Source organism: Bos indicus, chromosome 7 (assembly GCF_029378745.1).
Source record: "Bos indicus isolate NIAB-ARS_2022 breed Sahiwal x Tharparkar chromosome 7, NIAB-ARS_B.indTharparkar_mat_pri_1.0, whole genome shotgun sequence".
In the NCBI taxonomy this organism is placed as follows: Eukaryota; Metazoa; Chordata; class Mammalia; order Artiodactyla; family Bovidae; genus Bos; species Bos indicus.
The window spans coordinates 40,664,326-40,689,873 of record NC_091766.1 but is presented as its reverse complement, the minus strand read 5'-3'; the positions used below and the strand labels follow the sequence as shown (position 1 = coordinate 40,689,873).

At 37.9% G+C, this 25,548-nt stretch overlaps 3 protein-coding genes across 3 annotated transcripts; all 3 read right to left on the bottom strand.

Moving 5' to 3' along the window:
- On the bottom strand, positions 1 to 434 carry LOC109561950 (cytochrome c oxidase subunit 7B, mitochondrial). Its single transcript, XM_019964800.2, has one exon. It carries the CDS (start codon positions 392 to 394, stop codon positions 137 to 139), a length of 258 nt encoding a protein of 85 aa, XP_019820359.2. The 5' UTR covers positions 395 to 434; the 3' UTR covers positions 1 to 136.
- Positions 435 to 6,163: 5,729 nt separating this feature from the next.
- On the bottom strand, positions 6,164 to 7,117 carry LOC109561015 (olfactory receptor 2G2-like). The gene has a single exon (XM_019963444.2). It carries the CDS (start codon positions 7,115 to 7,117, stop codon positions 6,164 to 6,166), a length of 954 nt encoding a protein of 317 aa, XP_019819003.2.
- Positions 7,118 to 21,324: 14,207 nt separating this feature from the next.
- LOC109561230 (olfactory receptor 2G2-like) lies at positions 21,325 to 22,254 on the bottom strand. The gene has a single exon (XM_019963615.2). It carries the CDS (start codon positions 22,252 to 22,254, stop codon positions 21,325 to 21,327), a length of 930 nt encoding a protein of 309 aa, XP_019819174.2.
- Positions 22,255 to 25,548: the final 3,294 nt, after the last annotated feature.

Here is a 25,548-nt window from a genome sequence, read left to right as displayed (position 1 = left end):
TTTTTTTTTTTTTTAAGGTTTCAAGTATACTTTATTTCTTCAAACATGCTATATTTTAATGGGTACATAGTACTTTTACTTGGAATTAATTATGAGTTGATTTTGAAACAATTCAGTATTAAATCAGCTGGGATGATTACTGTTCTCTCCATTCCTTTGGGGTGACTCTGCCAACAGGTGATGGGTTCCACTCTATTCCAATTTGTGTTGCCATATATACCCATACAGCAACACAGAAAGTGGCTCCACTAGCTAATACAGCATTACCATATTTGTCATGGAAATCAGTTGCCCGCTTTTGATGGATCTGCCTTGCCACTGCTTGCTGAATGCTTTGAACTCTCAGATGACTTAGTGCGTTTTTGGCCAAGGGAAACATCCTGAGGTTGAACATAAAATGGCTGCAACTACAGCTGCTGGTCTCTAGCAATTCGGCGTCCTTTATTTCTTTACTACAATTACAAGAGGTAGTGGTGGCAGTTTAGTCACTAAGTTATGTCCCCCTCTTGCGACCCCATGAACTGTAGACTGTCAGGCTCCTCTCTCCATGGGACTCTCCAGGCAAGAATACTGGAGTGGGTTACCATTTCCTTCTCCAGGGGGTCTTCCAGACCCAGGAATTGAACCCAGGTCTCCTGCATTGCAGGCAGATTCTTTACCGACTGAGCTACGAGGGAAGCCCCCAACTGCAAGAGAGATCAATAGGGCAATTTTTTCTTCCTGAATATGGGGTTCAATGAACCATATAACTTTTTATCTGAGCATCTGTCCTTGTTAAGTATTAATAACTTTAAAAATAACTTGCAAAGTATTAATAGCTTTAAAATCATCTGAAGAAATGTCTAGATCTGACATTTTTGTGAGATTATGACATTTTTTTAAAATATATTTTTCAAATCTCAGTCTCAAAACATTTGTTTTTAATTGAAGTATAGTAATTACATTATCATATTAGTTTCAGGTATACAACATCACTAATGATTCAAAGTTTATATATATATATTACTCAATTTAATTTTATTATAAAATATTAGTTATATTTTCTGTATAATACCACTTCAGTATTCTTGCCTTGAGAACCCCATGAACAGTATGAAGAGGCAAAAAGATAGGACACTGAAAGATGAACTCCCCAGGTCGGTAGGTGCCCAATATGCTGCTGGAGAAAAGTGGAGAAATAACTCCAGAAATAATGAAGAGACAGAGCCAAAGAGAAAATAACGCCCAGTTGTGGGTGTGACTGGTGATGGATGTAAAGTCAGATGCTGTAAAGAACAATATTGCATAGTAACCTGAAATGTTAGTCCATGAATCAAGGTAAATTGCAAGTGGTCAAACAGGAGATGGCAAGAGTGAGCATCGGTGTTTTTGGAATCAGTGAACTAAAATGGACTAAAATGGGCAAGTTTAATTCAGATGACCATTTTATCTACTACTGTGGGAAAGAATCCCTTAGAAGAAATGGAGTAGCCCTTATAGTCAACAAGAGTCCAAAATGCAGTACTTGGGTGCAATCTCAAAAATGACAGAATGATCTCTGTTTGTTTCCAAGGCAAACCATTCAATATCACAGTAATCCAAGTCTATGCCCAACCATGCCAAAGAAGCTGAAGTTGAGCAGTTCTATGAAGACCTATGAGACCTTCTAGAACTAACACCAATAAAAGATGTCCTTTTCATCATAGGGGACTGGAATGCAAAAGTAGAAGTCAAGAGATACCTGGAGTAACAGGCAAATTTGGCCTTGGAGTACAAAATGAAGCAGGACAAGGCTAACAGAGTTTTGCCAAGAAAATGCACTGGTCATAGCAAACACCCTCTTCCAACAACACAAGAGAAGACTCTACACATGGACATCACCAAATGGTCAATACTGAAATCAGATTGATTATATTCTTTGCAGCCAAAGATGGAGAAGCTCTATAGAGTCAGAAAAAACAAGACGGGGAGCTGACTGTGGTTCAGATCATGAACTCCTTATTGCCAAATTCAGACTAAAATTGAAGAAAGTAGGGAAAAACACTAGACCATTGAGGTATGACCTAAATCAAATCCCTTATGATTATACAGTGGAAGTGAGAAATAGATTTAAGGGACTAGATCTGATAGATAGAGTGCCTGATGAACTATGGACGGAGGTTCGTGACACTGTACAGGAGACAGGGATCAAGACCATCCCCATGGAAAAGAAATGTAAAAAAGCAAAATGGCTGTCTGGGGAGGACTTACAAATAGCTGTGAAAAGAAGAGAACTGAAAAGCAAAGGAGAAAAGGAAAGATATAAGCATCTGAATGCAGAGTTCCAAGAATAGCAAGGAGAGATAAGAAAGCCTTCCTCAGTGATCAATGCAAAGAAATAGAGGAAAACAACAGAATGGGGAAAGACTAGAGATCTCTTCAAGAAAATCAGAGATACCAAAGGAACATTTCATGCAAAGATGGGCTCGATAAAGGACAGAAATGTATGGACCTAACAGAAGCAGAAGACATTAAGAAGAGATGGCAAGAATACACAGAAGAACTGTACAAAAAAGATCTTCACTACCAAGATAATCACAGTGGTGTGATCACTCACCTAGAGCCAGACATCCTGGAATGTGAAATCAAGTGGGCCTTAGAAAGCATCACTACGAACAAAGCTAGTGGAGGTGATGGAATTCCTGTTGAGCTATTTCAAATCCTGAAAGATGATGCTGTAAAAGTGCTGCACTCAATATGCTAGCAAATTTGGAAAACTCAGCAGTGGCCCCAGGACTGGAAAAGATCAGTTTTCATTCCAATCCCAAAGAAAGGCAATGCCAAAGAATGCTAAAACTATTGCACAATTGCAGTCATCTCACACGCTAGTAAAGTAATGCTCAAAATTCTCCAAGCCAGGCTTCAGCAATACGTGAACTGTGAACTTCCAGATGTTTGAGCTGGTTTTAGAAAAGGCAGAGGAACCAGAGATCAAATTGCCAACTTCCGCTGGATCATGGGAAAAGGAAGAGAGTTCCAGAAAACATCTATTTCTGCTTTAGTGACTATGCCAAAGCCTTTGACTGTGTGGATCACAATAAACCATGGAAAATTCTGAAAGAGATGGGAATACCACACCACCTGACCTGCCTCTTGAGAAACCTATATGCAGGTCATGAAGCAACAGTTAGAACTGGACATGGAACAACAGACTGGTTCCAAATAGGAAAAGGAATACGTCAAGGCTGTATATTGTCACCCTGCTTATTTAACTTATATTCAGAGTACATCATGAGAAATGCTGGGCTGGAAGAAGCACAAGCTGGAATCAAGATTGCCGGGAGAAATATCAATAACCTCAGATATGCAGATGACACCACCCTAATGACAGAAAGTGAAGAGGGACTAAAAAGCCTCTTGATGAAAATGAAAGTGGAGAGTGAAAAAGTTGGCTTAAAGCTCAACATTCAGAAAACGAAGATTATGGCATCTGGTCCCATCACTTCATGGGAAACAGATGGGGAAACAGTGGAAACAGCATCATACTTTATTTTTCTGGGCTCCAAAATCACTGCAGTTGGTGACTGCAGCCATGAAATTAAAAGACACTTACTCCTTGGAAGGAAAGTTATGACCAACCTAGATAGCATATTCAAAAGCAGAGACATTACTTTGCCAACAAAGGTCCATCTAGTCAAGGCTATGGTTTTTCCAGTGGTCATATATGGATGTGAGAGTTGGACTGTGAAGAAAGCTAAGCACTGAAGAATTTATGCTTTTGAACTGTGGTGTTGGAAAAAACTCTTGAGAGTCCCTTGGACTGCAAGGAGATCTAACCAGTCCATTCTAAAGGAGATCAGTCCTGGTTGTTCTTTGGAAGGACTGATGATAAAACTGAAACTCCAATATTTGGCCACCTCATGCGAAGAGTTGACTCACTGGAAAAGACTCTAATGCTGGGTGAGATTGAGGACAGGAGGAGAAGGGAACCACAGAGGATGAGATGGCTGGATGGCATCACTGACTCGATGGACATGAGTTTGAGTGAACTCTAGGAGTTGGTGATGGAAAGGGAGGCTTGGCATGCTGCAATTCATGGGATCTCAAAGAGTCTGACATGACTGAGTGACTGAACTGAACTGAAAGAGGTCTATCTGAAAAAAGGATATGATGTTCATAAATACTATCTCTCCCAATACAGAAGCACCTAAATACATAAAGCAAAGAAATATTAATGGATATAAAAGGAGAAGTTGAGAGTTTGCAGTACTAGTGTTTGTGTGTGCTTAAGGAGAAGGTAATGGGGCCCCACTCCAGTACTCTTGACTGGAAAAACCCACAGGCAGAGGAGCTTGGTAGGCTGCTGTCCATATGGGCGCAAAGAGTCAGACATGATTGAGCGACTTCACTTTCACTTTTCACTTTCATGCATTGGAGAAGAAACTGGCAACCAACTCCAGTGTTCTTGCCTGGAGAATCCCAGGGACAGGGGAGCCTGGTGGGCTGCCATCTACGTGGTCGCACAGAGTCGGACACAACTGAAATGACTTAGCAGCAGCAGCAGCAGCAGTCACTCAGTAATGTCTGACTCTTTGTGACCCCATGGACTATAGCCCACCAGGCTTCTTTGCCCATGGGGATTTTCCAGGCAAGAATACTGCCATTCCCTTCTCCAGGGGATCTTCCCAACCCAGGTCTCCCACATTGTAGATGAATTCTTATTCTTTAGCGACCAGGGAAGCAATAATAATAGGGGACATTAATACCGTACCTACATCAATCAATTAATCATCCAAAGGGAAGATCAATAAGAAAATATTGACTTTAAGTGATATATTAACCCCATTGTCTTAATAAATATATACAAAATAGTTTACCTTAAAACTGTATAGTAGATTACATGTTAGGCCACAAAACAAGTCTCAATAAATTTAAGATTAAAATTACATCAAACATCTTTTCTGACCACAACACTATGAAACTAGAAATAATTTTGAAAATAAAACTGGAAAAAAACATGAACATGTGAACAGTAAACAACATTCTACTAAACAATTAATGGATCAGCAAAGAAACTAAAGAGGAAATTTTAAAAATACCTTGGGGCAATAAAAATGGAGACACAGTTTTCAAAAATCTATGGAATGTAGAGTATTTTTGCCAGCTACAGGCTGTACAACCTAATGTTTGCTACAATGCAGTGAAATAGAGATTTTAATACTATGTGTTTGTACAAAATTTTTCAGAATCAAGGTGCAAAAGTCTTAATTTTCAGAAAAGGAATGTTATAAGCAAAGATCTTCAGAATGAAGTTATAGGTAACAAATCAGTGTTGTAGCATAAATAATAAAAGGAGTTTTATTAAGCTTTCATCTGGAAAGTGAATTTCCAAATTATAAAAATATGTTTATATATATAGACCTAAATGTAAAAGAAAAAAAGAGTATATTATTGTATATTTTTTAAAGTGAAATCATCAACATAACATTAAGAAGTGCATGGTTATACTAACAACAATAGTGTTTTTCTTTATATGGCTTTGCAAGCTATAGAATAGTCCTTGGCTATGCTTTTTCTTAGGAATCAGAGTCCGATGTTAGTTCAAAGTGGTTCAGTTGGTTCAACTACAAAATAATAAAATCAAGTTTCTGATTCTGCTTTATTCTCCACCTTTAATGTGTGGCTTTTGTCTTCATGCTGTTTATGCAACTCTCTCTATGTCTACCACATGTTAAGTGGATAGAGTATAGGGTGAAGTAAAATAATTTGCTTTACAACAGCTTGCCCATGGTTCATCCATCTTACATACATCCTTGCAAAAAATAAGCCATAAATCCATCTAGAGAAACATAAAGGGTAAGAGACTAAATATATTATTCAAAATTGTTAAATGGCTAATTTAAAATATTTCTTGAATATTTTCATATTTTTCTTCATCTTATAAAATATTTAATTAAAATAAACCTCAAATGCTGCATATATAATATATTTTGGAGAAAAGACATGAACCAAAGGATTTATGTTACCACTGTGTAATTGTAAGGTTGGGACCAGACACATACATTCCATAGTATATTACAGAATGTTTTATAAGAAATTAATCAAAAGGAAATGGGGAAAAAAAGTTTTAAAACATTATGTGATTTTCTTTAACCACAAAAATTAGGTATTTATCATAGTAGTGCTTTAAACCATTTTTTGACAATCATGTAAACTTTATTACCAAAATCTTCCCTAGAACTTTTCTTAGTGCTTCCTTGACCTCTTTGTTCCTCAGAGTATAAATAAGAGGATTAAGCATGGGGGTCACCACCGTGTAGAAGAGAGAGACAAACTTTCCCTGATCTTTGTATGTACTTTTGGCTGACTGCAGATACATGAACATGATGGTTCCATAGAACATGATGACAACTGTCACATGGGAGGAACAGGTACCAAAAACTTTCTTTCTTCCAGTAGCTGATTTGATCTTCAAAACTGCCTTGGTAATGTAACCATAGGAGACTAGTATGAAGGAGATAGGCACAACAAGGAAGAGGATACTAGCCACAAAGAGCTCAGCCTCATTGAAAGTGGTATCCACACAAGCCAACTTGATAAGTACAGGGACTTCGCAGATAAAATGATCCACTTGGTGATGCCCACATAAAGGTAGCTGCAGGGTGAGAGTGGACTGTACCAGGGTGGTGGCCACCCCACTAAGCCATGCTAAAGATGTCAGGGCCATGCAGAGATGAGGATGCATTAGGAGAGCATAGTGGAGGGGACGGCAGATGGCCACATAGCGATCATAGGACATTACAGCCAGAAGGACACACTCAGTAGATCCAAGAGCATGAGAGACGTAGAGCTGAACCACGCAGCCACCATAGGTAATGGTTTTCATGGGATCCTGCAAGTTTACCAGGAGCTGAGGAATAACACTGCTAGTAAAGCAGAGGTCCAGGAAAGAGAGATGAGAAAGGAAAAAATACATTGGTGTATTAAGTTTGGGTTCCAGATGAGATATCAGAATGATGGTGATGTTCCCTAAAATGGTTAGTAAATATAAGATCAAGATGACCACAAAGAGAGCCATCTGTAACTGAGGGTAATCAGAAAACCCTAACAGGATAAAACCTGTTATGTTTCCCTCATTGGTGCTCTTCACCATCCCCATGTGCAAAGTATGTTCCAGAAAGTTGAGTCATAGCTGAGAAAGATTATATATTACATAAGGTCAGATAAATGACAATGTCATCTCTCCCAAAGTTATATGCTAAATGCTTAGACCTCATAACTTGTATCTATTTTCCTATTATGTGCATTCTAAATAAATACAGTGTGCATTCTCTCAATGGCATAGGTGTCTTCTGATGCTCTGCAAGATAGAAAAGAACAGATTTTTTTTTAATGATCAAACTATAGTAATTAAAACAGTATTGTATTGGCATAAAAGTAAACGTATAGATCGATGGAGCAGGATAGAGAACCTAGAGATAAACGCTTGCATATAAACAAGTCATCTTCAACAAAGAGACCAAGAATACACAATGTAGAAAGGGCAGTCTCTTCAATAAACAGTTTGGGGAAAACTGAATATCCACATGCAAAAGAATAAAATTGAACCTCTAGCTTACACCATACACATAAATCAACTTAGATTAAAGATTTGAATGTAAAATCTGAAACTGAAACTCCTAGAAGAAACATAGAGGAAAATCTTCATGGTATTGGTCTTGGCGATGATTTTAAAGATATAAGACCAAACCATGGGCAACAAAAGCAAAAATCTATGGAAGGGGAGAAAATATACACAATTATACATAACATCCAAGATATGTAAGAGATTCAAATGCCTACAACAACAACAAAAGAGATGACCTAATTAAAAAGTGAACAAAGAACTTGAACAGACATTTCTCAAAACAAGACATACAAATGTCCAGTAGGCATATGAAAAAGTGTTCAACACCACTAATCATCTGGGTAATGCAAATAAACCCACAATGAGATATCACCTCATACCTGTAAGGATGGCTGTTATTTAAAAAAAAAAAAGATGACAGCAAATGTTGGAAAGATTATGGAGAAATTAAAATCCTTGTACAGATTAGTGGGAATGAAAAACAGAATCAATGTTCCTCAAAATATTATAATTATCATACAGTCCAACATTCCCACTTATGGGTATACACCCAAAAGAATTGAAATTGAGATCTTTAAGTGATAATTTCATTCCTGTATTTATTGCAGCATTATTCACAACAGCCAACCTAAGTGTCCATCTAATGATGGTCAAATAAAAAGATATACTATTCAACTTTAACTAATGGAGTGTTGTTAGCATATTGATAAAATATTATGAATAAATAAAGAAGATACAGTATATTCCGTGCATGCGTGCTAAGTCCTTTCAGTTGTGTCCGACTCTGTGCGACCCTATGGACTGTAGCCTGCCAGGCTTCTCTGTCCTTGGGAATTCTCCAGGCAAGAATGCTGGAGGGGTTGCCACGCCCTCCTCCAGGGGAGCTTCCTGACCCAGAGATCAAACATGTGTTTCTTATACCTCCTGCACTGGCAGACAGGTTCTTTACCACTAGTGCCACCTGGGAAACCCCTTATGGTATTTTAGTCAACTTTAATTAATGGAGTATTATTAGAATATTGATGAAATATTATTTAGCCTTAAAAAGGAAACAAGTCTTACAATGTGCAACAACATGGATGTACTTTGAGGATGGTATACTATGTAAAATAAGTCAGACACAAATGGACAAACACACCTCTTATATGTAATATGTAAAACAGTCAGCCTTATAGAAACATAAAATGGTGATGGCCAGAGGATGGGAGGAGGAGGAAACAAGGAAGTGCTCAATGGTTAAAAAATTGCAGCTATACAATATAAGTTCTAGAGAGCTGCTGTCCGACATATTGCTTATAATTAACAATATTATATTATGTACTTAACATTTGGTACCACGGTAAATCATGTTGTGTGTTCCTACCACACATTCATACAAAAAGCAAAAGAACACAAGGAAACTTTTGGAGAAGACATATAAATGTATTACCTAGATTGTGGTGACTGTATCATGGGTCCACACATATGTCCGGACACAAGGACTTATATATGTTAAATAAATTGTGAATTTATTTATATATTATTTCTACCTCAATAAAGCTGTAAAAAAGAAGCACTGTCATCTGTTTTAGAAAATTAATTTTATTATCATTTCCATCCAACCAAATGTACCCCTTTATATTGATGTCTTTCTAGTCACATGAAGGGAAAACTCAGCTAATTTCAACTAGAGAAAAAAACAGGTTTATTTAGGCAACTTTCAATAAAGTGAGAATAAGACCATTTTTCATCACCCCCAAAAGAGTAGAAATTAGTTGTAACATTATGTAATTTTTAAATATACCAGATGAGACTGGTAGTAATTAAAAATCAACTACTCAAAGGTATATGTTCAGTCAAAGGTGCATACATATTTAGAATTTAAGGCAACATTTGAATCTATTTCTTATGATCAACCAGTTAATTCTATACTCTTACCTATCTTTCTTTTTCTTTCCCTTAGTGTTTGTTTATGTGCTTTTGAAAAACTGCTCATTCTCTTTTTTTCAGAGACCCAGGATCCTCCAGCCTCCAAAAAGTCTTTAGGAAATGAAATGCTAGCCATATGATTTTTTATTTCTTTTTCCTGTAATCATTTGCATATTTGTTATCAACTCAAAGTGTGAGTGCAAAATGTAATTCATATTTTTAAAGCAAGTTATTAAGGGTAAATAAAACATTCTTTATTATCCTTATGATAGTAAGCATACTGTACTACCATACACTCCAAAAAAATCTTTGTTCTTAACTATCTGGGAACCTTGATAATGGATAAATATATTTTTGCATTTGACTAAGTTGTATATGTGTCTACTCACAACACATTGTGAGATTCATGAGGCCAGGAGTCATATAAGATATGACTTCTCTGTCTCTAACCCTTAGAGTGGTCAGCACAAAGTAGCCTTTCAAAAATTATTCAGCAGTTCACTCATATTATATCCACCATATTATACCTCTTTCTTTTTCCCTAGGGAAACTAACATATCTCTAGTCAAATAGTAGATAGTAGATATCACTACCAAATGAATGATCAGAACTTACCAACCTTCCCTCAAATTAGAGATGTCTCAAACATATATGGCTCTGCTATCTATTTGAACATCGCTTAATCAAAAGCATGAGGCTGAGAACATGGACTTGTAATGTCATAACTAGGGGTCAAATCCACACATGGCCCTCTTCTTGATTTTTATGAACTCTATCCCAGTCTTGTAACTACAAAATTGAAATACTCTGACACATCCTCATTATTTCATCTTTTTCTCATCCTTTCTCAGTAGGAAATACCATAAACTTTGTTTATTACTAAAGCAAATGATCCCTTTTCAAATATTTTTAGTAGATATTATGCAGTATTGGAGAAGGCAATGGCACCCCACTCCAGTACTCTTGCCTGGAAAATCCCATGGATGGAGGAGCCTGGTAGGCTGCAGTCCATGGGGTCGCTAAGAGTCAGACACGACTGAGCGGCTTCACTTTCACTTTTCACTTTCATGCATTGGAGAAGGAAATGGCAACCCACTCCAGTGTTCTTGCCTGGAGAATCCCAGGGATGGGGGAGCCTGGTGGGCTGCCATCTATGGGGTTGCGCAGAGTCAGACATGACTGAAGTGACTTAGCAGCAGCAGCAGCAGCATGCAGTATTAATTATTATTAGTTCTCTATCACTTCAGATCATTGCCCTGCAAAATGTCTACCTTCCACTTCACTGGCAATATTCCAATTCATTGACTTTTTATTTGCATAGTAAATAATTACTACTTCAGTTTACATTTTCTTTCATCTGAACCTTTAAAAACCTCACAATAAACATGAATGAATGGACTTACAGGAAACAGCAGCAGTGTCCAAACACCTTCCAAATGTACATTGCTAAGTTCATAGGAAGCAATTAATTTCAATTATAGATATCATTAACTTGGACTTATTAAGTAACAGTATTTTTCTGAGCAAGTAAAATATCTTTATTGCTCATTAAGAACACATTATGCATTACTAAGCATGAAAGTTTTAAAACAAGTTGTGAAAAACATTTTTAAGATGTAAATATTGACAATGAATGCAGTATTTCCACTTCTGTCTTTAAAACTAATAGCTTAAACACAAATTGCAGAAAATAGAAAGTGAATACTATTCTAAGCAGGAACAGTTCTAAAAACTATGGAATGCTTATAAGCCTATATTATATATTCCATATATTATGTGCCTGATATGTTAAAATTTAACAAAATCACATGAACAGAGAGTGAAACTCTCTTCACTAAGCACCATTCTATATAGGTCTCGTCTTGGACAAAAAAAGTATAAAATATAGAGGGCCATGAAAACATATATTGTACTGAAAGTATAGCCCATATAAGGGATGGCTCCATAGCTGGAAAGTTTAGCTAGTTTAATAATTGAGTGACAGGGTCAAATATCAAGTTGAGCTGGGCATGTTCCAGAGTAGAGATTTCATTAAGGGAAGAAATGATTGAAAACTACCTATCTTGAGTGAACATTCAAGATGCCCCCTGTACTTTCCCATCAAATGATTGAAGGACAGAACACAAATTCTAAATTACCAACATTTAATTCTCCCTCTCATATTCTAAAAATACCACTAAAATAGCACCGGGGGCTGGGGTGGAAAGATGGAAAATACAAGACAAAATGATTCTGCTGTATTTGGGAAAAAACAAGTCTAGATCACTGTATACATCAAAAGATAATAGATATGTAAAAAGTATAAAACACTGAACCTAGTGTTTGAAAGAGAAAGCTGTTCAGTCGAGTTGGACTCTTTGCAACCCCATGGACTCTGCTGCTGCTGCTGCTGTAAGTCGCTTCAGTTGTGTCCAACTCTGTGTGACCCCATAGATGGCAGCCCACCAGGCTCCTCTGTCCCTGGGATTCTCCAGACAAGAACACTGGAGTGGGTTGCTATTTCCTTCTCCAATGCATGCATGCATGCTAAGTCACTTCAGTCATGTCCAACTCTATGTAACCCTATGGACAGCAGCCCACCAGGCTCCTCTGTCCATGGGATTCTCTAGGCAAAAATACTGGAGAGGGTTGCCATTTCCTTCTCCACCATCAATTCTACAGTCCATGAAATTCTCCAGGCCAGAATACTGGATTGAGTAGCCGTTCCCTTCTCCAGGAGATCTTCCCAACTCAGGGATAGAACCCAGGTCTCCCACATTGCAGGCTGATTCTTTACCAATTGAGCCACCAGGTAAACCCAAGAATACTGGAGTGGGTAGCCTATCCCTTCACCAGCAGATCTTCCAGACCCAGGAATAGACTGGGATCTCCTGCATTGCGGGTGCCTTCTTTACCAGCTGAGCTACCAGGGAAGCCTAAGATTTATGTTTTTCAAAATAAAATGCAACAACAACCACAAAAATCAAAGACAAAGAAAAACAATGAAGTAAAGATCTCTAAGAAACAAAAGTTAGATGAAGAACGTATATACTTGAAGAAGAATTTCTCCAAGAAACAAGGTAAATGTTTAGGAAGTAAAACGTACTCCTTCTCACTCTCTAAGAATATAAGACAACCTGTAGCTACAAAAACAAATGATTTGAATCAACAGTAGTTTTTAAAAGAGGGACTGGCTGAATCATGTGAAAAACATCAGGAAAATGTATAATGGTTACTGCCTAAATTACATTTCACAAAGAAATTTTCATACAAAACAGCAAATTGAGGCTAGATTGTAAACAATTTTTACGCTTTATTATAAAACTGCCAATCATCTGTTGTGCAAAATACCATCATTAAAACTTTTAATTAAAGTGGAAATATACTTGTAAACAAAGACACATTTCTGATTCCCAGGTGACACAGTGGTAAAGAATCTGCCTGCCAATGCAGGAGACATAGAAGACGTAGGTTCAGTCCCTGGCTCGGGAAGGTCCCCTGGAGTAGAAAATGGCAACCCACTCCAGTATTTTTACCTGAAAAATTCCATGGACAAAGGAGCCTAGCAGGCTACAGTACATGGGGTCACAAGGAATAGGACATGACTGAGCATGCAAGCAGTATCATGTGAAGAACCATGCTGTGTAATTGAGACTAAATAAATCATGCTACAAGACTCTGATGATGGAAGGGATTGGGGTCAGGAGGAGAAGGGGACGACAGAGGATGAGATGGCTGGATGGCATCACCGACTCGATACACATGAGGGGAGTTGGTGATTGACAGGGAGGCCTGGTGTGCTGCGATTCATGGGGTCACAAAGAGTCGGACATGACTGAGTGACTGAACTGAATAATCATTCCTTCCATCAATACCTAAGGAGTATCTCTCAAGTTTCAGCCAGACTTCCTCTCCAGCTCCCCCTGCAAATGTTGACTGTCTAATCTGCAATTATGTTTCTTCTTTCTGTGCAACCCACTCATCCTTGGGCTCCCCACAGGCTCTGTTGTGGACCTTAAATCATTGTATGAAACTAACTTTTGGCTTTGATAGCTGCCTCCTAACATGGGCACTCTTGGTCTCTTTGTTTTGAACCAATCCACTGTGAAAAGGAACATCCCATGGGACAGTTCTCTAAACCTTTGAAGATAATGCCCTCTTGTATTCCAACAGATGCTACCACCTTTAAGACCACTGATTATCTGTGCTACCCTCAGAGAATGACATAATCAATGTTGTTACCTGTAGCCCAACCCATCTGCCTTACACAACCATCTGCAGGGTATTTTCATTCTCAGGAAATGAGATATTCATAATTCACTGGAGGTGTACCTCCAGGATAACTAAAGTATAAATAAAGTATAGAAAACTTCTGGATGTTTTCATATCACAGGGAGTCTATTCTGACTGTAACATAAGCATGGAGAGAGCTCCTCCTCTTGCTTGTGCTGGACATACACATAGCACCTCACATGTACCTGGAGCTCCTCCATCCCTCAAGAATCTGCTGTCTGCTGAGACTTCATCTCTAGTGTATATCCCCAGTTTGTTTCTCTTGACTGAGTCATTAGAAATACCACCTGTACTAACAAATGTTTTAAACTCTCATATTGTTCTTCTCTAACACTGAAAGTTTTTTTCTCTTTGAAAGTAGTGTGGCATCCATTATTTCACTCTGTGATTATAGGGTATGAATTCAAATTCTGTCATACGTTTTAGCCCATGAACTATTATTCTCCTTAAAATACTTTCCAGTATATAAAAGTTGCTATGAATCATTCAATCTTCTACTCAATTTTGGTAAACTCTTTTTACATTTCTAAAATCCAACAACAAAAAAACAAAAATTAAATTTTATATGTAAATATACTAAACAAAATGTTCTCATCCACAAAAGATAGGAATAACTCTAGTTTACACATCACAAATATTGTCCACTAACTAAAATCCTTTTTAAAAATTGGGTTCAAATGTCCTTTCAATAGAAAGAAGAGATATGGGATGTATCCTGAGAGAGGGCAGTATTCTGATATAAAAAACAAGCATTTTAATTGTCTATGGGGTCAATCCAGAGGAAATTAGGAGACTGAGATTGCTGTTAAATAAAGGGGCAGCAGGGTGGTAAGTGAAGAAGTGAGGCACATATTAATCTTTCAGAAATGAATTTCTGGAAATGTATTTGTACTTACAAGTAGTATCAGTTGGTTAAGCAGATAGTGTGTATACTGACTTAATTCCCTTTTAAGTCAATGAGACTGTCTCTATATTTTGACAAGATGCTTCACAAATGTGTATCAGATGCAAAAATATTTGGGTCAAAAGGTCATTTTTTTTCATTTTGAAGAATATAGAAAGATCAGGAATGATCAATTTTTAACTCATTTCTTGCTGCCTTTGAGCAGAGGTGATATTGAGCATCAAAAAAAAGGGGCGGGGGGAGGAAGGACGGAAAGGAGCCAGGAAGGAAGGAAGAATTCCAGTCAATTTTATAAGGAAAAATGTTTTAAAATAGTCAAATACAACATGAAATTACTATTAGAAATCCAGAGACTTCTCAATTCTGAAAAGAAAGTGAAAGTGTTAATTGCTGAATCTTGTCTGACTCTTTGCATCTCATGGACTGTAGCCCACCAGGCCCTCCTCTGCCATGGAATTCTCCAGGCAAGAATACTGGAGTGGGTTACAATTCCCTGCTGTAGGGGATCTTGCCAACCCAGGGAGTGAATCCAGGTCTCCTGCATTGCAGGCAGATTCTTTACCATCTGAGCCACATGAATTTCTTTGATTTCATAGCTTGCTTTACATGCACTAAAACATACAACCAGACTATGATGACCACAGCAGGTACCATCTGTCAACATACCTGTTTCAGGCTGAGAACATGCATTCTAGCTTCAGGAGTTCCTTCTTTGTCCACAGTATTTCCAGGTGACCTGTGTCTTGAGAGGAAATATAAAGGTATTCCTGATTAAGGTCCCAGAGCCACAGGAACTGTTCAAGACAGTGCAAGCTAGGAACCAAATGTGAGGTTTTGAGAAAAGGAAACATTCAGGCTGTTGTAAAGTCCTGTCACTGACTACCAACTAAACTAATATCGGTATGCCCACAAAGATTAATACCTAATCTTTCTTCCTTACCTGGAAGAGTATGCAAGAATACTGAAACTATCTTTGAGAATTTACTACACGAATGAATTTTGACCCTCAGTTATGAGTAAGAAATATCACAATGGCTAGAAAGCTACTTCTCTGGAACTGAATCTCTCTGCAGCAGCTCAGAAAGATGTGCCTGCTCATGCAGTCTGTGGTACAATATGGAAATGAAAAAATAAATAGTTTCTAAACTAAATGCTGGAGTTTGCATAGAAACATGCCAGAAGAAAATGAGTGATCCCCGGTGATGCCAATTCTGAAAAGAATGAACTTGAAAGGGTAAAACCCCAGTGACTTATTTCCTCCTTTAGGAGTTGGTTTATACTAGGGAAAAAAAAGACTGTTAATATGGCCTTAGAAAGTTCCCAAAGGATAAGAAAATTACCATATTCCCTCTTTGGAAAATATGTTGCTCATTAAAATGTCCATAACAGAAGATCCCAGGATATGATCATGAAAAAAATGTCCTGTGATCATCATTTGTTAATATCACCTAAGGGTTTGTGTGGTAAGATACCAGGAACTTCCCTGATGGCTCAGAGGTAAAGAATGTGCCTGCAAAGTGGGAGACCCAGGTTCAGTCCCTGGGTTGGGAAGATCCCTTGGAGAAGGAAATGGCTACCCACTCCAGTATTCTTGCCTGGAGAATTCCATGGACAGAGGAGCCTGGAGGGCTATATTCCATGGGGTCACAAAGAGTAGTTCACAGCTGAGCAACTAACACAAACACCAGGTACTTACCTTGACACTTTCCAGAACATGTGCCAATTAAATTTATCCTAAATAGCTGTGGAAAGAAGAGAAGTGAAAAGCAAAGGAGAAAAGGAAAGATATACCCATTTGAATGCAGAGTTCCAAAAAATAGCAAGGAGAGATAAGAAAGCCTTCCTCAGTGATCAATGGAAAGAAAGAGAGGAAAACAATAGAATGTGAAAGACTAGAGATCTCTTCAAGAAAATTAGAGATACCAAGGGAACAGTTCATAAAAGATGGGCTCAATAAAGGACAGAAATGGTATGGACCTAACAGAAGCAGAAGATATTAAGAAGAGGTGGCAAGAATAAACAGAAGAACTGTACAAAAAAGATCTTCAGGACCCAGATAATCACAATGGTGTGATCACTCACCTAGAGCCAGACATCCTGGAATGTGAAATCAAGTGGGCCTTAGAAAGCATCAATATGAACAAAGCTAGTAGAGGTGATGGAATTCCAGTTGAGCTACTTCAAATCCTCAAAGATGTTGCTGTGTAAGTGCTACAGTCAATTTGCGAGCAAATCTGGAAAACTCAGCAGTGGCCACAGGACTGGAAAAGGTCAGTTTTCATTCCAATCCCAAAGAAAGGCAATGCCAAAGAATGTTCAAACTACTGCAAAATTACACTCATCTCACACACTAGTAAAGTAATGCTCAAAATTCTCCAAGCCAGGCTTCAGCAATACGTGAACTGTGAACTTCCAGATGTTAAACCTGGATTTAGAAAAGGCAGAGGAACCAGAGATCAAATTGCCAACATTCACTGCATCATCGAGAAGCAAGAGAGTTCAGAAAAACATCTATTTCTGCTTTATTGACTATGCTAAAGCCTTAGACTGTGTGGATCACAATAAACTGTGGAAAATTCTGAAAGAGATGGTAATACCAGACCACCTGACCTGCCTCTTGAGAAACCTGTATACAGGTTAGGAAACAACAGTTAAAACTAGACATGGGGAGGGAGGAGGGAGGAGGGTTCAGGATGGGGAACACATGTATGCCTGTGGCAGATTCATTTTGATATTTGGCAAAACTAATACAATTATGTAAAGTTTAAAAATAAAATAAAATTAAAAAACAAACAAACAAACAAACAAAAAAAAAAACTAGACATGGAACAACAGACTGGTTCCAAATAAGAAAAGGAGTATGTCAAGGCTGTATACTGTCACCCTGCTTATTTAACTTATATGCAGAGTACATCATGAGAAACGCTGGGTTGGATGAAGAACAAGCTGGAATCAAGACTGTAGGAGAAATATCAATAACCTCAGATATGCAGATAAGACCACCCTTATGGCAGAAAGTGAAGAAGAACTAAAGAGCCTTTTGAAAGTGAAAGAGGAGAGTGAAAAATTTGGCTTAAAGCTCAACATTCAGAAAACTAAGATCATGGCATCTGGTCCCATCATTTCATGGGAAATAGATGGGGAAACAGTGGAAACAGTGTCAGACTTTATTTTTCTGGGCTCCAAAATCACTGCAGATGGTGATTGAACCCATGAAATTAAAAGACGCTTACTCCTTGGAAGGAAAGTTATGACCAACCTAGACAGCATATTAAAAAGCAGAGACATTACTTTGTTAACAAGGTCCATCTAGTCAAGGCTATGGTTTTTCCAGTGGTCATGTATGGATGTGAGAGTTGGACTATAAAGAAAGCTCAGCACCGAAGAATTGATGCTTTTGAACTGTGGTGTTGGAGAAGACTCTTGAGAGTCCCTTGGACTGCAAGGAGATCCAACCAGTCTATCCTAAAGGAGATCAGTCCTGTGTGTTCATTGGAAGGACTGATGTTGGAAGCTGAAACTCCAAATCTTTGGCCACCTGATGCAAACAGTTGACTCATTTGAAAAGACCCTGATGCTGGGAAAGATTGAGAGCAGGAGGAAAAGGGGACAACAGAGGATGAGATGATTGGATGGCATCACTGACTCAATGGACATGGGTTTGGGTGGACTCTGGGAGTTGGTGATGGACAGGGAGGCCTGGCGTGCTGTGGTTCATGGGGTCGCAAAGAGTCGGACATGACTGAGTGACTGAACTGAACTGAACCCTTTTATAATGCTTGCTTGGACAATAGAAAAATACTAATTTGGCCATTACAGAGAATTCAGAAAAATTACAGCAACTCAGAAAAATAACCTCAAGAATAGATCTAAGTAATTGGCCCACAGTATTGAGGTAGCTATAGAATGAGTTACAATTGAACAGCAAATGTCAAGCGTTATTATACCGCTCTGTTCTCACTAGTGTAAAATGCCACTTTACATTTTTGAGCAGATAAGTTAATAATTCTATTCTTATTTCTCTTGTCTATTCATATAATACTTTAGTTGTTCTGCAGAAGAAAAATTAATTGCTGCTTTGTTTTTATTCAAAACCAAAGAGTCCCCATTTTTCCTTGATTGTCTAAGTCTGATCATGCTTACCAACAATCTCCAAATTCTACATCCTGCCTATTAAGCTGTTTTGTGCTGATGTCAGACTATCAATAATCAATGTTGTGACTGGACACAATTGCAGTTCTTATATACTTGCAAAACACCCTTCAGCAATAACCTTCAGGAAACTTTGAAATATAAAGCTTTATTATTTACAAGATTTAATAATTACCCAGCACACATGGGGCCACATGGGGTTGGGGAGAAGAGTAGTGGACTTGGGGTTCTGACTTTATTGAAATCATGGGTAGGAACATAGAATTTCTTAAGTTCATTCTTTGTAGGTGAACTTAAAACACAAGAGCAGAAATTTAAAGTGCCCTAACCAGAGAAAGACAAATATATGATATTGCTTACATGTGAAATCTGAAATAAAAGGATACACATGAATTTATTTATAAAAGAGAAATATTCAAATATATACATACATGTGTGTGTGTGGGGGGGGGGGGGTGTGTGTGTGTATAAAGAGAGAGAGAGAGAGAATTAATATGCTTCAAAGAAAGGAAGAAAGCCAAAAGAGAAAAAAGTCCTCATCAGACCAAAAGGTCAGTTGTTGAAGTGATCTATGATCTCTAAAACAAAAGAGCCTTATTGGGTGGAGGTGGCCTGTCTCTTTATCAAGTAATGTGGCCAACAATTTGTCAGATAGCCGTCTGTTATGGATTCACCACTGAAATGGGTCTCTCAGCAATCAAACCCTAAGTCAGGCATTTATGTTACAAAAAATAAAAATAAAAAATAAAAGAAAGAAACCTGTCAGAGCTTATGCTGCATAAGCTTGTTTTCCTTTTCATTTTTCTATTATTAAGCTCCAGTTTACTTGGATTTCAGAGATGCTTGCACCCTCCTCAATATAGGGGAAAACATTTTATTTTCAGTTATATCTTGCTATATCTGTGCATATATCATGTAAGTCTTCTAATCATTTTAAAGAAAAATGTCCTCTCTGTCACCAAAAACATTCCACTTGAAGACTATTTAGCTACTATAAGCTGTCAGACCCTTTAAAATTTACCCATAAATTCTTTCCTTTCTTACACACATATTAAAATAATTGTGATTTAGCAAATAACAGTATAAACTCATTCTTCCTTCTTCAAGGTGAGGTGCTGCTGCCTAGGTAATGTTGCTTTGCAACCATATCAGCTTAATATAAAAAATCCAAATAAAATAAAAACACGCAGCCATTAATATTATATTGAGATAAATTTGATTTTACAATCAATTTGATGAAAGTGAGGTTTTTCTCCATCTAACATTGACTTCTTTTGTTTGACAAGAGATACCATCACACAGTGAAAATCTATCAATCATCTGAGTTGGACAATTAGCATATAAACCCTTTACAAGTGTGGATGCTGTTCTGTTCACATCTGTGTTCTCAATGCCTGAATAATTGTTAATAAACAAATGTACCTCATAAAGGAGATAAGACAAATATAAGTTTCATGAGGAGTTAAAAATTGCATGTACCTAGTAACATATATAATGGAAAACATGATTAGTTCATTAAATAAATATCTTCTGCTTAGTAAGGAGGCCATCTTAGAAGCGCACTTGTGGTAGAAAATTAAAATGGAAAGAAGTGGATAGACTAGAGAGATAACTAAAAGGTAAAATCCACAAGACTGTATATAAGTTACAAACAGCAAATGAAATAGGAGACAGAGTTGGGATGATGTATATTCCATTTTGTGATATTGAGAATAGTAAAAAATAACCAAAAAAACCAGAGAGCTTTTGACTTAGCTTTGATGTACTAATTCTGAGGTTGTTTTAATAACCCAGGTGTAGAAGTGAAATACATAATTGAACATGAAAATATAGACAGTAAATACCTATATTGAAGCACAAATCTGGGAGTCACCTTTGTACAGATTTTACTTTAAACTTTGATCCGGTCATAGCATCATTGCCATTCTTAAACATCTACTAGGGAGAGAAACACTAAAAAGTCAGAAAATTGTCAAACAGGAGGAAAGCACAGCAATAATGAGCTTGGTGTATAATGGGATCACAACCTGAGGGGTTCAGGAATCCATGGTGAGCTGAAAGAATAATAGTGTGGATGTTTAGGATTTGTTCTTTCTGACATGAGTAATTGGTCAAAATATTTCAATCCATGCAAGAGAAAAAGTATAATACTCATGTAGTTATGACTAATAAATTAAATTTGTGAATAAACTTTATAAGCAATAAAATACCTAGAATAATCTAACTTTAATTTAAGCTGCTCAATATCATTCATTCCAGCTTATATTTATAGCTGATGTAAAGATTATGCAAATTGTTCAGGTCACCCAGCTGTTCTGTCATGAAATGGGCATTCAAACTCAAGTTTGTCCAACTTAGAATTTCAAGCTCTGTTTAAAATTTTTCTATGGAAACTTACTTATAGGGTTATGAACATAACTGAATTATTTGTTGTCATCATCCATTAAATTACTGTCCTAATAATGCTTTTTTGAATATACTTTGACAATCATGCCTCACTAAATCATAAAGTTTTCCCCATAAATTTTTTCAGTGCTGCTTTGACTTCCTTATTTCTCAGGGTATAAATAAGGGGGTTAAGCATGGGCATCACCACAGTGTAGAAGAGAGACACAAACTTTCCCTGGTCCTTGGATCTACTCTTGGCTGGCTGGAGATACATGAAGATAATGGTTCCATAGAAGATGATGACAACCATCAGGTGGGAAGAGCAGGTCCTAAATGCTTTACGTCGTCCAATGGCTGACTTTATCTTCAGAACCGCTTGAGCAATGTTCCCATAGGACAGCAAGATGAGTGACAACGGAACCACCAAGAATAAGACACTGGCCACAAAGAGTTCTGCCTGGTTGAAAGTGGTGTCCACACAAGCCAACTTGATGAGCACAGGAACTTCACAGAAGAAATGATCCACTTTGCGATTCCCACAAAAGGGGAGTTGTAGGGTGAGGGTGGACTGTATAAGGGTGGTCGTCACCCCACTGAGCCACGCCATAGAGGCCAGGATGTTACAGAACCGAGGGTGCATGACAAAGGCATAATGTAGAGGACGGCAGACTGCAACATAGCGGTCATAGGACATTACAGCCAGAAGGACACACTCCGTGGATCCCAGGGCAAGGGAGACATAGAGCTGAACCACACAGCCACCATATGTGATAGACTTATTGGAACTCCCCAGGTTGACTAAAAGCTGAGGAGTAATACTGCTGCTACAGCAGAGGTCCAGGAAGGAGAGATGGGAGAGGAAAAAGTACATGGGATTATGGAGTTTAGAATCCAAGAGGGATACGAGGATGATGGTAGAGTTGCCGAGGAGCGTCATGAAGTAAAGAAACAGGATTACCCCAAAGAGAATGAGCTCTAATTGAGGTCGGTCAGAAAAACCTACCAGGATGAACCCAAGGAGTCTGCTGCCATTGGTCCACTGCATTACTCTTGCTTTGACTATTCACTCCAGAGTGATGAAGTCACATTAAACAGAAACTGAAAGAATTTTATAGCAATTCCCTTGGCAATTAAGATCTAGAAAGAAAGAAAGAAAATGAAGTCACTCAGTCCTGTCTGACTCTTTGCGACCCCATGGACTGTAGCCTACCAGGCTCCTCTGTTTATGGGATTTTCCAAGAACACAGGAGTGGGTTGCCATTTCCTTCTCCAGGGGGTCTCCCTGACCCAGGAATCGAACCTGGGTCTCCCACATTGTAGGCAGTCGCTTTTACCGTCTGAGCCACCAGGGAATTAAGATCTAGATATTGAGAAATAAGACTTTGGATATAGGTAAAGAGAAAGGGCAAAAGTAGAGGATACTGGAGTATATCATTGGTTATCTTGTGAAGTGGCATGCCTGATCTGTTGATCACAGGTTTTCCATTTATCTTGAGGATAAAACAAAAGTTTTAAAATGCATCAAGGTTGAAATTTTCAACACCTTTTCAATATCATTTTTTTCAATATAAAAGTAATGGAATTTTGTAGGAAATGTAGGAATTATAAACATCAATGTGCCTTATCAGAATCTACCAAATAGATTAAGTAAGGTAGGACCATGATGAAACATGTGAAATATGCATCTTATTATCTGTGTAAGCAGTGCATTTATGAGAATGTAGAGTAGGGAGAAGAATCTACAGAGGACAAGGCTTAGATTGAATCAACTGTGCTCTCAAAAAGATGAGAACAATCAAACAATAAACCATGTCTTGATGGTAAGATATAAATATAGAGGGCTTCCCTAGTGACTCAGTGGTAAATAATCCACCAGCCAATATAGGAGATATGGATTCGATCCCTGATCCAGGATGATCCCACATGCCATGGAGCAACTGAGCCCAAGCGCCACAACTATTGAGCCTGTGCTCTAGTGCCCAGGAGCGGCAGCTACTGAGCCCACGTGGCACTGCAACTAGAGAATAGCCCCCACTCTCCATAACTAGAGTAAAGCTCACACAGTAACAAAGACTGAACATAGTCAAAAATAAATAAAATTATTTTTAAAAAAGAAATGAATATAGGAATGGAGAGTACATTATAGGATGTCATAGGAAAAAGGAACTAAATTTGAAGCATGATTATTGCTTATTGACTATGCCACATAACAGAATAGGATACAAGGTAAATTTGACTCACTTTTTCAAGGATACCAATATCAATACATATTATCTGGATAGCCTAGGCTTTGTAGGAGGGTTTTGGTTTGCTTTAAATTTTCCTTTGCTAAATAAATATGCCTGCACAGTGTAGAATCATTTAAAACAGAAGATAGCCTAGTCCAGAAACTATGTAGGCAGCTAATAATAACAGTGTCATGCTAAGTCACTTCAGTAGTGTCCAACTCTTTGTGACCTTATTGACACATAAGGTCCATAAGGAGCCCACCGGGTTCCTCTGTCCATGGGATTTTCCAGACAAGAAAACTGGAGTGGGTTGCCATGCCCTCCTCCAGGGGATCTTCCCGACCCAGAGATCAAATCTACATTTCTTGTGTCTCCTGCACTGGCAGGTGGGTTCTTTACCACTAGCATTACCTGGGAAGTCCATAACATAACAGTGTAGACAATCACAATTAGAGACAGTGAAGTTGATATCAATAGGATGCAAGAAATGCTTCAGTGCATGAAGTGAAAATTATTAGGATTTAACTACCATTGGGATATTGAGCCAATGAATAGGAAGAAGTTAAAATTATTGAAGTTTTGCACATAATGAAATAAGAAGATTGAGTAGTTAAGAACAGTGTGTATCAATTCAGTTCCAAGTCAATTGATGCCTGGAAAAATCAGACTGATCATTTCTACAATGTTCAAGGACAAAATTAAAAACCACTGTTTTGATGCCTTTCTTATCATGAAGACTTTGACCTAGAGTCCTGCCCAACCTATGACATATTGTTACCAGCTACTCATTTGACACCTAGTCATAATTAAGATCCTATGCTATGCTATGCTAAGTCACTTCAGTCGTGTCCAACTCTGTGTGACCCCATAGACGGCAGCCCACCAGGCTCCCCCATCCCTGGGATTCTCCAGGCAAGAACAGTGGAATGGGTTGCCATTTCCTTCTCCAATGCATGAAAGTGAAAAGTGAAAGTGAAGTCGCTCAGTCATGTCCGACTCTTAGCGACCCCATGGACTGCAGCCTACCAGGCTCCTCCGTTCATGGGATTTTCCAGGCAAGAGTACTGGAATGGGGTGCCACACATAAATCATATATATAACTTTTATGATTATGGCAATTGCATAATAATATGATTATGACAACTAAATGAATATAAGCACTATCCCCAGCCAACTGTCAAAACTCTGGATGTTTGAAGAACTTATGGCAAATTAATCATTATCACTCCCCAAGTCTCTTTTAAAATACAAATGTAGCTGAAAAGGGTAACACTTTAAGACCTTAAATTTTTGTCCTGAAGTTTTTATTTAAAAACAATCCTGTCAAGTTTTTGATTTTTAAACTATATCCCTTTTACCACTAAGTATGTTGTCTTAGCACAAGTTTTCAAAATTTCTCTTTTGTGTCATTAAAATCCACCAAGACACCACCAAAGTCATATTTATTGTGCTTAGACACACATGCAATCATTGCTTCTCCTTGTGTTAATGGAAGTCTATGGAGCATGATGAAAAGTCAAGGATTTTGGAGTCAGATAAGGTTTAAGTCTTGGTCTTTCACATCTTAGTTGTATATCTTGAATAAATCTCTAGATATCACTGGGCCTTGGTTTACTTGACTGCAACATGGAGATGATGAATAGTTCTAATTTACAGTGATAATGTAAGAACTGTTTGAGGTAGTGGATCTAGAATGGCAATGCTTTGGTTGGGGATAAAGGTGTAAACAAATATTGTATTTCATGTATGGGTGAGAGTGTTAAAACACAAGGTCAAAAGTCCTTCATGTAGTTTACTAGCCCCTCAATAATCATGCCTAAGCCATGGTGGCTTTTGACAACTCCTTCCAAGCCTCAGAAGGAAACACTTTCAGTTCTCCAAACGTAGAATGTGGTTTTCCATTGTTAAGTTTTACTGCATACTGTATTTTTAATAGTATTCACTCATACACATACTACATACTCATACTCATCATCTGCTTAGATATTTTTACATTGTTTAAGACTCAATTTCATCAGCATTTTGGCAAATCTTTACAGAAGTCACTTTTGCAATTCATTTCTACAACTCTGTATTTCTATACTTATACATTATTAGCACTAAAGAGTATT